The following is a 16,571-nucleotide window of genomic DNA, read 5'->3' as shown; positions in this document are numbered from 1 at the left end:
GAGACTTGGAAAAGTCAAGGGGAGGTTGAGAAAAGTCAGTAGGAGACTGGCACTAGAAGTCGAGGAGCTCAGGAAAATCAGAGAACGGATGTTTTGGAAAGTCCGTGAGTGAAGCAGGGGAAAGTCCTAAGGATGTTATGGAAAGTCGGTGAGTGAAGCGTGAGAAAGTCCTAACTAGGATGTTAGCAGTTGGAAAGTCGATGGGAAAGTCTAGGATGTTAGGGAAAGTCGTGAGCTGAGAAAGGGATGTTAGGAAAACCCAGTGAGTGAAGCTAGGTGAAAGTCCGTGAGTGAACCGGAAAAATCCGATGGATCGGGATGATCGGACTGTGTTGGAAAGTCAGTAGGTCGAATGATCGGATACTTGGCACGAAGAGGAAAATCCGATGGATCTGATCGGACATCGTGTGGAAAGTCTGTGGGTGGGACACTTAGCGGAGTGCTAAGTCGAGGTGAGGATGCTGGGATGTACCCAGTCAGGTTGACGGATGTTGGTGTGGAAGCCTTAGGTTTAGGGGAGAGTTTGGATCGGGGCGATCAACATCGATCGGTCCGGTGACCGATCAGTATGCTACTGATGGTTATCTGATCGGTCTGGAGACCGATCAGAAGGAGATCAGTGGCAAACTAGCAGAGAAGAGAAGCCTGATCGGTCTACGGACCGATCAGAAGGTTCCCTGATCGGTCTGTGGATCGATCAAGATGTTTCCTGATCAGTCCATGGACCGATCAGGGACGGAACAGAAGCGAAGGCTTCTTCCCTGATCGGTCTGCAGACCGATCAGGATGTTGCCTGATCGGTCCACAGACCGATCAGGTTCTAGCCGTTGTGACACAACGGCTAGTTTCTTCGCTGTTTCTTCCTCGCAGGTATAAGGAGACGAGGGCATCTTCTGTGTAGAACTCTCTTTCTTTTTCCTCGTTAGAACTTCTGTTCTGCTGCTGAAGTTTCAGCTTCGACTGAGCTTTGTTGAGCTCACTTCCGAAGCCCCGCGTGAGCTTCTCCCGGCTGAGCTGCTTGTTGGCATTCGTCCGTGAAGTTGTTGCTTCCAGGACTTCAGTCGACGACAAGAAGGCAAGCTTGTATTGTTACACTTATTGTATTTACTTCTCGTATTCCTTGTATTCTATCTTGCTGTTGCGAGTTATTGTGGCGAGGTTTCTCCACCCACAAGGAATATCTATTAGCCGGGTTTCCGGGGACTCATCCACCGACGGATTGGTAGGCTTCGTCCACCTTACGGACACGCCGAGGAGTAGGAGTTCATCTCCGAATCTCGTTATATGGTTTGTCTTTCTTCTCCTGTTTTCTTTCTACGTTGTATTTCCGCTGCACTAACCTAATCGTAGGAAGAAACGCGAAAGATTGGGGTCGGCTATTCACACCCCCCTCTCTAGCCGAGTACGAACGATCCTAACAGTCGGCCCTCTATAAATCTCTATGTGTGTGAAGAAACCGCTTCAAAGAAATTCAAAAGCAAATTCTGATAAGAGATTAATTTGGTTAAGTCGGCAGAAATAATAGCGCTGATTACTTACTGCTAGCTTCTTTTATGAGATGTACTATATCATGCACTTTTTCTTTATACTCACTTTACATATTATGCTCACATTCTAGAGATCTTTGCCTTTAGGTTGTTCATCAAAATTTGTTTATGGTACTGATAGAGTTCCTTCTTCAGAGGTATGCATAATGCAGTTTGCTTACTCCATGGCAGATCTAGCTTTGCATGACATTTTCCTATACCTATTCTGTCTGTCACGAGTGATCGGAGGTTGGTGGCACTAGGTATAGTGGTGCCAAAGGCTATGGCAAGCTTGTTCACACCAAATTTAAACCGAATCTGAACTAGAAAAGCTGCAGCAACTCTCACAAATTGGGAACAATAGGAACCCATTCAAGCGGTCATAAGATGAGCAAGAATTGGCTTCAATATTATTGCAGGAAATGTAGACTCCATTGACATCAATAAGGCTAATATTTAGACACTGCCATTGGCGATGATTGAAAAATTAGCTTCACCTTCTACTTGATGGAGGTGCGACGAGGCAAAGTTGGGGGGAAGGGATTTTGTAGTGATTCTAGACTCGGAGAATCTGCTGCAACAATTGATTCAACTATGGATGAATTTGTAGACAAAAATAAGCTGAATTGGAGGGGAATAAATTGAGACAATGGAAAGATCCACATATATTCAAGGAGGTTTACCCACGGTATGAAATGCAGTTCCGTGCCGCCCTACACAAACGGTTTTTACCATTCCGCCAAGCGGCCAAAACCGGCACAGGAGGTGTCCCCATCTCGGTGGTGCCGGAGGAGACGCGGGACGCCTCCAGCAATGTCCTGCGACGCCTTCTACGACGCCGAAGGCGTCGCCGAAAGCGTCTTGCGACCCTGCCGACGTCACCGGATGCTTTCGGTGACCCATCCGGCGACGCTTTCGGTGCCGACGGACGCCCCCCGTGATCCCCACGGGATCGCGGGTGATGATCGCGAGCGATCTCGCGTCTACAGGTTTTTTTTCTTTTCAATAATTATTTATTTTATTTAATTAATGTAAATAATTCCTCAGGAGGATGTGTGATATTTCGAAGATGCTTTTATAAACCCTGATCAAATTATCCTAATAAAATATATAAAAAAATTTAAAATTAAAATAAATTTAATAAATTTTATTAGTTAATATTCTGAAAAATAATGTTTTAAATTTCATTTAAAATTTTTAAAAAATATAATAATTCTTATTTGTATTCTAATATATTTTTATTATTTTAAATTTCATTTAAATTTTTAAAAAAATCTTTAAAAATTCTAAAAAAAAATTAAAAAATTCTAACAAATTATATTTATATTCTGATATTTTTTTATTATTTTAAAATTTTTTACTTGATATTTTTTTACTATTTAAAAAATATATTATTTAATTAATAATTAATTAATTAAATGAATAAATAGTTAATTTATATAATTATTATTAATATAAAGTAATATCTTGTATTAATTTATATACTTATTATTATTATTATTATTATTATTATTATTATAGATACTTCCATTTTAATTTCAATTATTGATATATCAATTCTATTTAAATAAAACTATTTTTAATTATTTTTTCTAACAATATTAAATTATTCAATAATTAAGAACTTATAATAAATCAATATACAACTTATTTTTATATACACCATAAATATATTTATCTTATAATTACTATATATAAATAAAAAAAATACCGAAACTGTATCGGCACGGCACGATACAATACCGAAACCGTATCGTTCCGGTTTAAAACCGAAACCTCGGCACGGGTCGAAATTTTAAACCTTGGGTTTACCTATAACTTATTAATGAGGCTCACTAAACAAATTATAATTTTGAGGTGCTCGATACCAAAGAGATTCAACCATGATGGCACTGTCAATGGAGGGTGGATCCTCTAGTCCACAAAGGCTGGACCAGTTCATGGTCTAGCCTTTGCATTTGTAGAGGGCAATGGGCCCCCACCTGTTAACAGGTGGGGGTCATTGTCTCCTACCAATCCCCTTGTCTCGGTCCAGTAGTGGACTAGGACAGGGGACCAGAGGAGATCCTCTGTCAATGTGATTTGGAGGTCACAGGTTCAAGTCGCAAAAATAACCTCTTGCTTGCTTTGCAAGAGGTAAGGTTGTGTAACCCTTCCCAAGACCCCACAATGGTGAGAGCTTCGTGTACTGAGCTGCTTTTTTATCTTTGCCACCCTTGAGCAAATTGCAAAAGCAATACATGCCAAAAGCTAAAACGAATCATCTGCTTTAACCCATGCTGCATAAGCGATTATTTTTAGCTAAAAAGCATTCCTCATATGTGCAAATTTCATCAAAATAAAATGGATGCCAGAAAATTGTTGGTCCATCTATAAGGAGACATTATCACAATGCACTTGATCATTAAGGAAATAGCATGGAACATGATTTTAACCAAATCATCCAAAGTTGGAAGGATATCATTATATGGAAGGGTAGCTAGAGTGAATTGAACTTTTCTTACTCGAATTGGATCTCTGGATCAACTTGCACAGTTCCCGAGCTTCCAGGAAGACTATCCATATGAATATTATTATAGAAGTCCATTAATGCCCATATGATTGGCTCATGAATATTGGTTCTCCAAGGCTTTTCTGTGACCTAATATATAAAATAGTCCATGCAGTTAAATACACAACATTATCACTATCCTTTCATCCATGACTATGACATGTCTAAATGAAAATTTACCCGAACATAGATGTATGGATAGATTTGAGTGCCATCTGAAGTCTCATTTCTTTTCATAATGGTTGTTTTAAAGACTGGATGCTTTCTGTCAGGCATATCCTCAGGTGCCAAAAGAACAGGCATCACTGTTAATGGTAGTTGATTATCCAACTGAAGATAACCAAAAATAAGCTTAAACCTGAGAGACGACAGTAAAAATTTGAAACTGATCAGACAACCTGAATCAAGTTTATAGAGACAAAACACAAAGGTGACAACACAAATATGAAATCATTGTCAATCTTTATTCCTATAAAATTTTCAGAAAAAACATTAGTTTTAGCTTTTAAAAAAGTAATTCATAAAGAATTGTAGCCAAATATTAATCCAGCACAAACACAGATTCTAGAACCTCAACTTAATCGATAAATGTTTGATAAAAAAATTTAATATAACTAGTAAAAAATAGTAGAAATATGAGCAAACTTTAAGATATATTAAGTTAGGTTAACAAAGTTTAGACTGTACAAGTGCTGCCGGGTGAAAACAACAAACACACAATTTCCGGTGTCTCTCATGTATATATCAAAATGATGAATTAAATTGAAAAAAAAAAACTTCACAAACAATGTTACCTGCTTGTTGTACCGGCATCAAATCCTGTTGAATAGGAAATGAACACTCTCTCCAAGTAAAAGTACAACAGTTCTCTTGGTCTATGGTCTATAACAGAGACCCCGATAACTCCTAATTCGATTATAAGTTCTAGTGGCGCATTCTCATTGTGAGGCTCTTTTGGAAGAGAGGAAATACCCATTCTGTCAATAGGTACAGGAACAATCCTATCATGTGTACCTGATGTTAACATTCTTATGTAGTCAATTAATTGCAGAATTTTCATATCACCCACTTCAGTGGCAATAATCTGTACGCCCAGTGCTTGCAAATCTTTGGAGACCTCTATTTGCCTATCCAAACAAACATCTTGAACACAAGTTTCATTTTCCCTAATGACACGGACATCAATGGATTTAGGTCCAAGTGGATCATCCCATGAAAACTTTGCAGTTGAAAGAGGCTCCAAATGGATCCAGCTACTTTCATCTAGGCCAGATTGGCGTATTTCAATTCTTGTACTCCACATCCTATTCTCTATCCTGTAAAACAAGAAACTTCTTTTAGAGATCTTCAATACTACAACAACAACAACAAACAACAAACAATAATAACCAAACCTTATCCCACTAGGTGGGGTCTTTAGAGATATTTAATGGGACAAAAAAATGATCTATGTTACTATAACACTAAAAAATACACTAAAATCCTTTAAAAGTAGCAGTTGTTGATTCCAGATGGAAAATGACTAGGAAATTATCTATGTTACTATAACAAAAAATATACTCAAAAGTCACCTATAAGTATCAGTTGCTGATTCTAGACGGAAAATAACTAAGAATCGTGAGCCCTCCTCATAACCACGAATTTCAGCTCTTACAAATCTCCTACCACCTTGATGCTTCCTCAAAACAACAACAATTGTGTCTTCCTTGATGATTTCTATAGGTAAGGACCAGTGTGTGTCTTCAAGTTGGACCTAAATAAAATATTAGAAAAATTGATCATAAAGTGTAGTAAATAGGAAGCAAGAAAGTTACACTTCTGAATTAAATGAAGGTACCAAATTTGGCATCATACCAAAACAAACTAGGGTTACCAGACAATAGATGCATTAGTGAAAATTAACCAATGAAATACGGATTGAAGCCCATGAAGCTTTATATAAATTCAAGATTTCAAAAAGCACCTATATTAAAAGTTAATTATATTACTGAAAAATTCTTAAACACGTGAATAAGAAAGTACACTAACAGAGCTATCCAATCAAAAGTTCCATAAAACATATATAATGTAACCATACAACATAAGACATAACATATAGGAATCTAGGTTTGTCAACAATGTCGAAGGTGTGTAATTGATTACATGCAAAACAAGTGTTTAAATTAAATCTCTGTTTCACACAAAAGACTTTCACAATCAAATCAAATCAAAATACACAGGTGTACTTGCCTATTATTGCATGGATACAAACATTTGTGTACTTTTACAATCCAATTAGAGTATGCATCAGAACTAGAGGTACTTATTAAGATACATGTTTAATGCAACACCAAATCATATCCTTGAATCACATAGAAATTTGAGATGAAATTGATCAAATAAAAGGGGATCTAACACAGAGAAAAGAAACACACAAACAAGAGAAATGCCTCATAGAATTAACGATAATTGTATCAATTAAAGCTTACTAATTACATAGACATGATACTCTTTTAGATAGTCAACTTCATCCAAATTAAATAAGAAACACCACCAATTGGGGAAGACAATAATTTCATAATTTCTTACCAAAATAGATAAAATTTCCGAATTTAAAATTTAAAGATACCAATTCGCCATTTAAAATAGGACAACTATCAAAATCAATTATGAATTTAAAATTCAAATAAATTCTTTTCCAATGTTTGCATCATTCTCCTCCATTAGAAGAGTTATGGGGATCTTTAGTTAGGTCGCACTATTGAGCAATGAGTAAAAAATAGGAAAATGTGCAAAAAAACTACTTCAAGCCTATTTAAATTCATTAAATTAATAGGAAAATGGGTAAAAGAAGAATGAAACATACTAGAAGCTTATCTGATCGTCCTGATTCAGAATAAAGGAAGGACACTCTAGAGTCAAAAGCATGCAGAGTCTTGGGCTCATCTGCAGAATTAAACCTAAGAAGAATATCTCGTCCTATCCTGTTTGTGAATGTCATATATGGACGGATAGAAATAACCTAGAAATATAAACAACAAAAAAGTTCATCAGCGTATAACTTCAACACGTAGAACAGGATTTTAGCCAACAAGTCACCTTTGTAGGAACAGATTGGTAAGGGGATGGTTTTGAGCAAACAAGTAACCGCATGCAATTGTTGTCTGTGTTGTATGCATAAAGATTAATCGATCCATCCTGACATTACCAGGTGATCAATAATCAGAGGCTTTGTCAAGTGATAAATAGATAGTAGAGAATAGAAAAAAGTTACCATGTCACCAAGAGGAGAAAGCTCAGTATCTGGTCCAAAGCACTCCTCACCAGGTCCACTAATGGACGCTGATAATCCTAATAGCTTGAAGTTCAAAAAAGAAGCTATTGTATATCCACCAAATAATTCCTCATCAGTAATATGCCAAAGTGTTCTCTTTGTTTTTTTATGAGAATGAAATGAAACAGGAAAATGTGCTCCTTCTCTTTTCCCAGGAAGGGCCATAACCCTCAAGGTAAGTGGTGGACATCTTGCAACTGAAATCCAATATGGAGTGTAAACTTTGATAACCCTAGCTATCAAACTTTCCTTCTCATAATTTTGCTCAAGAATCACTTGAACGATCCTACACAAAGCAATAAATTGGTTTGAAATTTGAAACCTGAACAATGCAAAACATTAATTCACAGTGAAATCTAAAGAATACAATATAATTTTGTAATAACAGACCTTTCCGAAAAAGAGCTTCTCAGGTTTATCAATTTTGAAGGCATTTTGCTTTGATGTGATAAAAGCACAGGCTCCTTTAAAATAAAAGAAGTGAATTGTAGGAAGGAAATAAATTGCAAGATCATTGAAAATTTTAAAGTTTCAATCAGAAGTTAACTTACATGTAAGGGTTGCCATCCCCCTTCCGGAAGTACTGATATGTACAATGGATTTCTGATGTCTGCACTGTGAATTTTTACAGTTTCACCTGGCCCAAGTTCACCTTGGGAACAAGTTATTTGTCCACCACTCAATTTATTAGAAGAGATATTGTATTTAGAAGAAAGGGGGAGGTAGTTGAATATTGTTAATGGAGAGTCAATATTAATATTCCAATCATTTACAGGAACTGATTTGATATCTTTGCCGACCTCTTTTGCTCGTATGCTAACACAGAACCACAAACCTTCACATTGATCTGAAGAAGTTCCTTCTCTTTGGGAGCAAAACAAGAGCATATCAGACTCATCAAGAGACGATACGCATATTTCATGTAAATCTTCATTGCCTCCACAGATTTCAGTTAGATAATGGCTCTGTGTCACAACACCCCAACAATATTCTTTCTTATCTTCAGTGTTTTTAGGCTTCAACTGCAACACATAGGATTGCACAGGGTTTGACAAGACTAATAATGGAAGAGGAATAGTATCTCCAGGTTTCAATAATCCAACTGATATTTGCTTGTCTTCCTTGAATGGAGGCACATACTTCCTATGCCGAATCCACTTTCTTTGCCTTGCACAATCAATGGAATATAATTGTTTTTTAACTTCCATCGACTCAGGCCAGTTCAGCTGTTCAGTATCTGCAGCATAAACCCATCCATCCTCTGCAAGTACAGAGCTTGTATCAACATGCCAATCATCAGCCCATTCCCAATCATGAGCCAGTTCAACAATAGATGCTACCTGAGAAAAAGAATACATATAAATATGCTAAGAAACTCAAACAGGACAAATTTAAAATTTATATATCAAGACAATGTTTTATAAACACAAGGGAATCCGGAGTAGTACCACTATTTTCTGTAGTATCATAACATAGCAAATCAACTGCTAGTAATTCAGGATAAAACAAATGCGAGGTGCTGACATTGGGTGCTTAGACTAATCACTGAAACTAGTGAAGTTTGTTAACATTCTTAAAGATGAGTATCATACACATCTGATATCTTCAACATTGCTTGAACTCTCAACATTTGCATTAATCCATAAACTGATGCTAGTAGGCACTATTCTCATGAAAGGCAATGCAATCATACTGACAAAAAGAAAATACTAACAAAAACATTTTAGACCTTAAAGAAAAAAGTAATCTTCTAGCTCTCTTTACCTTATTTCTATCATCTGAAGAGCAACCAGACTGGTTTGCAAATGGTGTACTTGAGTAACGACTTATCCAACCATCTGAAGGATGGAACTTTTGTGTTTCAAAGAACTCCTCAGTTTCATATTTATCATCATCAGGTCTTCTATCCAGGCCTTCACTTTTTTCATCCATTGAAGTATGATTATCAGAAGAAGACTTGGAGATCAAACACAGATCAATAAAGATGTCAGTGTTGTTAGTAACAGATACCAAAGATCGAATGTCAACATATCTGTTGCCATTTATTACAGATACTTCACTTGCAACAACATCGTTACGAAACCTCCAACATGCTGTAGGAGCAGCATAGTTTAACCTCATAGATGTCCAGGGTCCTTCCCTGGATGGACTGATTTGAATAAACCCAGCTCTATTTGTAACAGTAGATTCAAAGTTGTCATTTTTAGATTCAGATCTTGCAGGAAGTAGTATAGCACATCTGATTCTTCCATATAAATTACTCTGGTCTTCACTTTGACAATTCTATGATCAAGGATGATATATAAAATAATTTAGCGGCATGCAATGATAATTATTTTCACTAACTTCCATAGGCTGTTGCCTAAAGGTACAACACGCAGAAAGGATGCCAATTCAAACTAAGATGATAAAAAAGCACAAAAAAAAATACCAATGAAATGGCTGGTGAGAGTTCCTTCCAAGAGAAACAATTATTATAATCATTTGAATTTGACCCAAACGGAAGTTCATATGCTATTTGTTTCAAAAGGGCAGAAAAAATTCCTATTGTCTCTCCTGTCAAAGTCACAGTTAAGATATTTGATGACAAATCTGGTTAAATTTTCAAAAAATGATGTAAATAACATAGACGTATTAAACAAAAGAAGTACCTCTTCCCAAGTCAACTACAATAAGCTCCAGCATATAATAGTCCTGTTTAGTTATGACATAAATTTCAGTTTCATTAGAAAATTGGGAATGCAACTTGTAATAAGTGATCAAGAGAGTGCATAACTAGAAATCCTTGTTAGTGTTTCATTCAAAGTAATATTTAGATGATCAAAATGATAGATGTAGCAGAAGTTTAGTGTTTTATGTTTACCAGTCAAGCGAAGTAGAAAGGAATGATGAACAAAAAATCTTTAAGAATAAAGATTAGTATAGTTTGCACATCAATCTACTTGGGAAGTTTCAAATTTTTGCTTGGCATTTAGATTCAAGTTTTGTTGTCAACACAAATTTTCTCCTATGATTTGTTTGATTTGTCAGCAAGATGCAAGAAGTGAACTTTTGGCAATTTCATTCTTTTTTATTTTAGCTGTGGCATGCCAACTAGAATGACCTTTTTTCCAACTTCCATGCTCTCATGATAAGGAGTAAATTCTGGACAATATTTGCATTGAGGACCCTCACCATTCAAGTATCCTGATGCTGAAATGGTTCTACATGTTTAGAATCCTTTAGACAGGTTTAGGTATGTAGCATGCAAACACTCTTTTCCTCAGATCATTCAAAGTACTCTGATTCCTTATAAAGTGTTTCCTTTTAGTTTGGTTTAGTTCCAAGTTCCTCAGTGTAAGAAAAGTAGAATATTCCAAAAAATGAGGAAAATTTCCTTTGCAAAACATTTTAGACACAGTTTCACATTGCTACATGTTTGATCTAAGGACATAGAAAAGAAGTTTTTGTATGACTAAATTACATGCATACAACTATTAGAAAAGAAATTTGTATACGATAATCCTGCAATGGCATAACCTGCAAACATAGCAAGTCAATATGGTAAATTGGTGATCAAGGAACTATAATGTTTGTCACAAAAAGACCAACATACCATAGAGTCAATTTTGAAGGAAAACATTTCATGCCAATTCACAGTGGTAGTGCCTGAAGAAGAGGTCTCAATCATGACACCAGAAGTACGGGCACTTTGTTGCTGCAGTGGTGATGTAATAGGATGATCTATGAATAGACGAAGTGCTACCATGTACTCTCCATTGCTTACACCTTTCGTTGATCTTAACTGCACGTCAGCAAACAAAATTTAGCTTTTGGAAGATGATCTCTTTCAGTATTTTAAACAAACACCCATTTCATTAGGATCCTGACATATTTGGGTGCTATTTCACTTTACACTATAAAAGAAAGTCATAAATATAATCTAGATCATGAAATGACATAATTGGGTTTAAATTACGAAATCATCAGTCCATGATTTGAAATATCATGCTCTTCTAGGTGGCATGCCTAAAATTGACCATTATAATAAATTACCAAAACCAAATAGGGTGAGTAACTTCACCCTAAGGAGTATGTTATTATGTCGGCGCTCACACCTTAGCACACTATTTGAGTAATTGTTAGTCAGGATAATTGCTATATTCTTGAAGCACTAAAGCATCTAAGTTCATCTTAACATACTTCAATAAGTACCAAATCACGTCTGGTATATATATATATATATTTTTAAAAAAATGTACCAAATCATATTAAGTGTTGTCATGGTGTGGTACAATAAAATTTTGATTTAGTGTTATCTTCTTATGTAAGAAAGAGAGTTAACCAGTAAACTCATCTAAAATTCTCTGTCATGTTTTGACACATGCCGAAGTGGGTTGAGTGTCAGCATGAAATATATCAGATTAAAATCATACCAGTGCCAACTGTAGTAGCATGGAAGTAACAACACTGAGTGAGGTCTTTTCCTCTAATAAAATCTAAGGACTTGTTGATGGTATGAAATCATTAAAGCACACCAAAAGTAGTACCATGAATCCCTATTCATTGAAGAGTTCAAACAAGATATTTGATCTAGCCTCAGGAAGTTATTGAAGGAGGAATTGATGCAGATAGAAGAGGATGTGTAACAATAGGAATCAACACAATAAGAAGAGGAAGCACTGCTCACTGCCTTATTCTAGACATTAAGAAAAAGACACGGCTTGAGAAGATGACTCATTGCAGCTTCCTACATGGAAGTGCAGCAGAATCAAGTAGGGAGACTTGTTCACTGGAGAAGGTATATCAGCAGTTGGATATAGGGCACAAAAACCACGAGTTGCCCAATGCTAGAATCTTAGATGATGAATGAGTATTATAATCCTTGAGTTTTCATGACTCACGTAGGAAATAGACATTGATGAAATACTTTGTGATGACCCGGTTATCCACCTCCTGACCAAGAGTGCAGTTTATATGTAAGTTATAAACACAACAGGCAGACAGTTAGGAAGGGCAAAGAAAGTCACATAAGGATCTCAAAGAGTCTTCCACTGAAGCTCTTTGATTGTGCTAGAGAAGAGATCCTCAGATGGTTGGATATTTCTTGTGGCAGAGAGCACATTGCAACAGGAGATTCTGATGGATTTCTATTCAGATGGAAGTTATTATTGTTATGCTATAACGATGTTTTACCCTTTTATGGATGAAGACCTAGCTGCTGGGATTTTCTTTCATTCAGAATAAATCTCATCCTTAATCCTTTTGGGCATTAGTGGTGATGGAATGAAATTTGACCTAGAGTTTATTGCTCCAGGTTAGTGTCGGTACATAAGCCAAACTTATCTATTGTGAGAATTAATTTATAGTAAGGGTCATAACAAATTTGTGTTCTCAGTCATTAGAAGAGCATAGAGACGTTTTGGGTGATTAAGATGAAGTGGGTTTCTTTAGTGATGTATATTTTTCTTCATTCGAGGTGGATTTTTCTTGCTTGTTTCATTATATTGACCTTGTGCATGATTAAGTTTGTGAAAGTAGACATACTTATGAAGCTTTTAGAAATGGATTTCTTTAACTAACCAAACAAACTTATTGAAGCTCAATAACTAGGCCTTTGACTCTCAATTTTTACATAGAGACATGTTTATCAATAAAACAAAAAACTTTCAAAATGAATAAATAAATTTGCATTATCAAGCTCAATAACTAACTAAACAAACTTAAAATGTAAAAGTTTCAAACAATAAAAAAAAGCTTGAATTGAAAACTCGATTACATATAACTAACCAAGCTCAAGTCAAACTTGAGCCAAACTCAAGTTAAAATAAATCAAGCCAAGCTTCAACATTCATTTCAATGGCTTGATTCATTTTAGGTTTGGCTTAACTTAGTTACCTTATTAAACAAGCTTGGTTCAGCTTGGATCGTTTATTGTCCTAATTGGATTCAAAATTAAAGGTTCGAGAAAAAAGTTCTTTTAAGATTGAATATGAGATTAAGGATTCGATGGGTACAATTCAAACATGAGATTGAAGCCTAAATATTCTTCGATTTAGGATTCACAGATTCCAATTCGTGATTGGAGTTCGAGACCCATAAGATTCAGTAGCAAATTTCAAGATTCAAAAACAAAATTCAAATAGGTGATTGGAGGTGGAGATCAAAAAATAAATTTCGAGATTTAATAGGAATATTTGAATTCGAGCGTGAAGTTCAAAGTTAAAGATACAAGAAAAAGATTTCAAGATTCAACGTCGATATTCAATTCTTTAAAGGCTAGACATTGATATTGAGGTTTAAACTTGAGCTTAAGTAATGAAATTTGAAATTCAAGGACGAAGCTAAAGACGAAAGTTGCAAGACTCATAAGTTAAGATTGTATTCGAGAATCAAAAAAATCAAAATTAAATATTCAAGAATAAGATTCTTAAAGATTGAGTATGAGATTCAGGATTTGATGGGTAGGATTTAAACTAGTAGATTTCAATTTGTGATTGGAGTTTGAAACCCAAGAGATTCAGTAGCAAGTTTTGAGATTCGAAACCAAGATACAAATATGTGATTGGAGGTTGAGATCGAAAAACAAGTTTCGAGATTCTAGCAATATTTTAATTTGATCGCAAAGTTCAAAATTAAAGACACGAGAAAAGATTTTAAGATTCAACGAACAAATATAAATTTTAAATTTTAAATTGAAGATCGAGATTCAAGAGGACTCCATAGAGAGATTTCAATTTAAATCGAAGATCAAGATTCAAGAACCAGTCATGACCGGTCCCAAGCCCGGATAAAGGAGGAGGGTTGCATTAGGTTGTCATCCAACGTTAAAACTATGACAAATGTTCAATGAATGAATCTATTAAACTATTGTGTTAATGCTAGGTTGTTCCTCGGAAGGAACGCATTGCAAGGTCCGACTGAAATGTCTCGGCAAGGACCGTTACATCTCCAGAACTCGGGTGTAGTGCTAAATATGCAAAAGTTTATATTACGGAGTCCAATTGTAACGTATAGGCAAGGACTGCTACATCTTCATGAGAACTTAGGTATAGTGTTAAATAGGTAAGTGTTCTCACACCATAGGTTAGATAAACAAATATGATAGGAAAATAAATAGTCTAAGATTTGGAACATAAGACCCCTCACTGGTAAATTAATAGAGTTAGATACGATGATTAGGAGAAGAATTAGTATTTTGTGTATATAAGAGATAAAATGGGTAGGCGAAAAGACAACAATGATAGAGAACTCAATTTTAAGTTATGATACACAGGAAAGAGTAAAGCAAGAAATGGAGTGGCTATTGTTGTAGATAGTTCGTTAAAAGATGAAATTGTAGGAGTAGTTAAAAAAGGGGATAGAATTATAACCTTTAAGATAATAGTGGCGACAGAAACTATAAACATAATTAGTGTATATGTATGCAAGTAGGATTAGTGAAGCTACCAAATCAAGGTTTTAGGACGACGTAGATGAAGTATTACAAAACATTCTGTCAAATGAAATGATTTGAATAGGAGGTGATATAAATGGGCATGCTGGAGTGAAAAATGAGGAATATAAGAGGATATATAGGGGTTCTGGGTTTAGAATGAAAAAGTACAAGAGAAAGTGAATGAAAAACGATCAACTTATAAGGAATTATATATTTGTAATAACTAGGAAAACTTAAAAAAATATATAATGGCCAAGAACGAGGCTAAGAAAATAGTGAATGAAGTAAAAAATGAAATATTTTCACGATTATATCAAAAATTGAATACAAGAAGAGGAAAGAGACATTTATAGAATAACTATAGTGAGAGAAACGAAGATAAGAGATCTTATCCAAATAAAATGTGTTAAACATGAATGTAATAGGGCAGTGGAAGTGGTATTTTCATCAACTTTTAGGTGACCAACTTAACTTAGGTGATTTAAATAAGTCAAATGGGTATAGAAATTTAACTTTTTATCAAAAAATTCATCTACAAGATTTAAATGAGATGCACAATGAAAAGCTGTTGGACCATATGATGTTTTGATAGAGGTATGGAAGTGCCGGGAAACAAGGTATTAAATGACTTACAAAATTATTTAACATAATATTGAAAACGAAAAAAATGTTTAATCAATGGAGGGTAAGTATCCTAATTCCCTTATATAAGAATAAGGGAGACGTATAAAATTGTGCAAACTATAGAGGTATTAAACTAATGAGTCATACGATGAAACTTTGGAAAAACTAATAGAAAAAAGATTATAGAAGGAGACGCTAAAAATCAATTGGGCTTATAACTAGAAGCAAGGTTTAAAATTTCGACCCGTGCCGATGTTTCGGTCTCAGACTGGAATGATACGGTTTCGGTATAGTATCGTGCCGTGCCGATACAGTTTCGGTATTTTATATTTATCTATAGTAATTATAAGATAAATATGTTTATGGTATATATAAATATAAGTTGTATATTGATTTATTATAAGTTCTCAATTATTGAATAATTTAATATTGTTAGAAAAATAATTAAAAATAATTTTATTTAAATAGAATTGATATATCAATAATTCAAATTAAAATGGATATATAATAATAATAATAATAATAATAATAATACAAGATATTACTTTAAATTAATAATAATTATATAAATTAACTATTTATTCATTTAATTAATTATTAATTAAATAATATATATTTTAAATAAAAAATATCAAGGAAAAAAATTTAAAAATAAAAAAATATATCAGAATATAAATATAATTTATAGAATTTTTTTATTTTTTATTTAATTTAAAATAATAAAAAATATATTAGAATATAAATAAGAATTATTATATATTTTTTAAAATTTTTAAATGAAATTTAAAACATTATTTTTTTCAGAATATTAATTAATAAAATTTATTTAATTTATTTTAATTTTAAATATTTTTTTATATATTTTATTAGGATAATTTAATTAGGTTTTATAAAAGCCTAAATAAGTTGTATATTGATTTATTATAAGTTCTCAATTATTGAATAATTTAATATTGTTAGAAAAATAATTTTATTTAAATAGAATTGATATATCAATAATTCAAATTAAAATGGATAATAATAATAATAATACAAGATATTACTTTATATTAATAATAATTATATAAATTAACTATTTATTCATTTAATTAATTATTAATTAAAAAATATATTTTTTAAATAAAAAATATCAAGTAAAAA

General features: G+C 34.0%; 1 protein-coding gene across 2 annotated transcripts in view; it reads right to left on the bottom strand.

The window, feature by feature from the left end:
• The window catches only part of LOC121984930, a 146,792-nt gene that overhangs the window by 20,083 nt on the left and 110,138 nt on the right, over positions 1-16,571 (bottom strand). For both annotated transcript variants that reach the window (XM_042538116.1, XM_042538125.1), the window contains exons 43-55: positions 10,986-11,174; positions 10,042-10,084; positions 9,822-9,946; positions 9,155-9,673; positions 7,942-8,730; positions 7,781-7,854; positions 7,331-7,676; positions 7,156-7,254; positions 6,923-7,078; positions 5,649-5,830; positions 4,872-5,393; positions 4,258-4,435; positions 4,031-4,167 (exon numbers count right to left, since the gene is read on the bottom strand). In XM_042538116.1, coding sequence (XP_042394050.1) covers positions 4,031-4,167; positions 4,258-4,435; positions 4,872-5,393; positions 5,649-5,830; positions 6,923-7,078; positions 7,156-7,254; positions 7,331-7,676; positions 7,781-7,854; positions 7,942-8,730; positions 9,155-9,673; positions 9,822-9,946; positions 10,042-10,084; positions 10,986-11,174 — 3,359 coding nt within the window. The remainder of the gene's footprint in view (positions 1-4,030; positions 4,168-4,257; positions 4,436-4,871; positions 5,394-5,648; positions 5,831-6,922; positions 7,079-7,155; positions 7,255-7,330; positions 7,677-7,780; positions 7,855-7,941; positions 8,731-9,154; positions 9,674-9,821; positions 9,947-10,041; positions 10,085-10,985; positions 11,175-16,571) is intronic.

The sequence above is a fragment of the Zingiber officinale genome, chromosome 1B (genome assembly GCF_018446385.1).
Source record: "Zingiber officinale cultivar Zhangliang chromosome 1B, Zo_v1.1, whole genome shotgun sequence".
NCBI lineage: Eukaryota > Viridiplantae > Streptophyta > Magnoliopsida > Zingiberales > Zingiberaceae > Zingiber > Zingiber officinale.
Note: the sequence above shows the minus strand (reverse complement) of the source record. Positions and strands in the feature narration are given on the sequence as shown.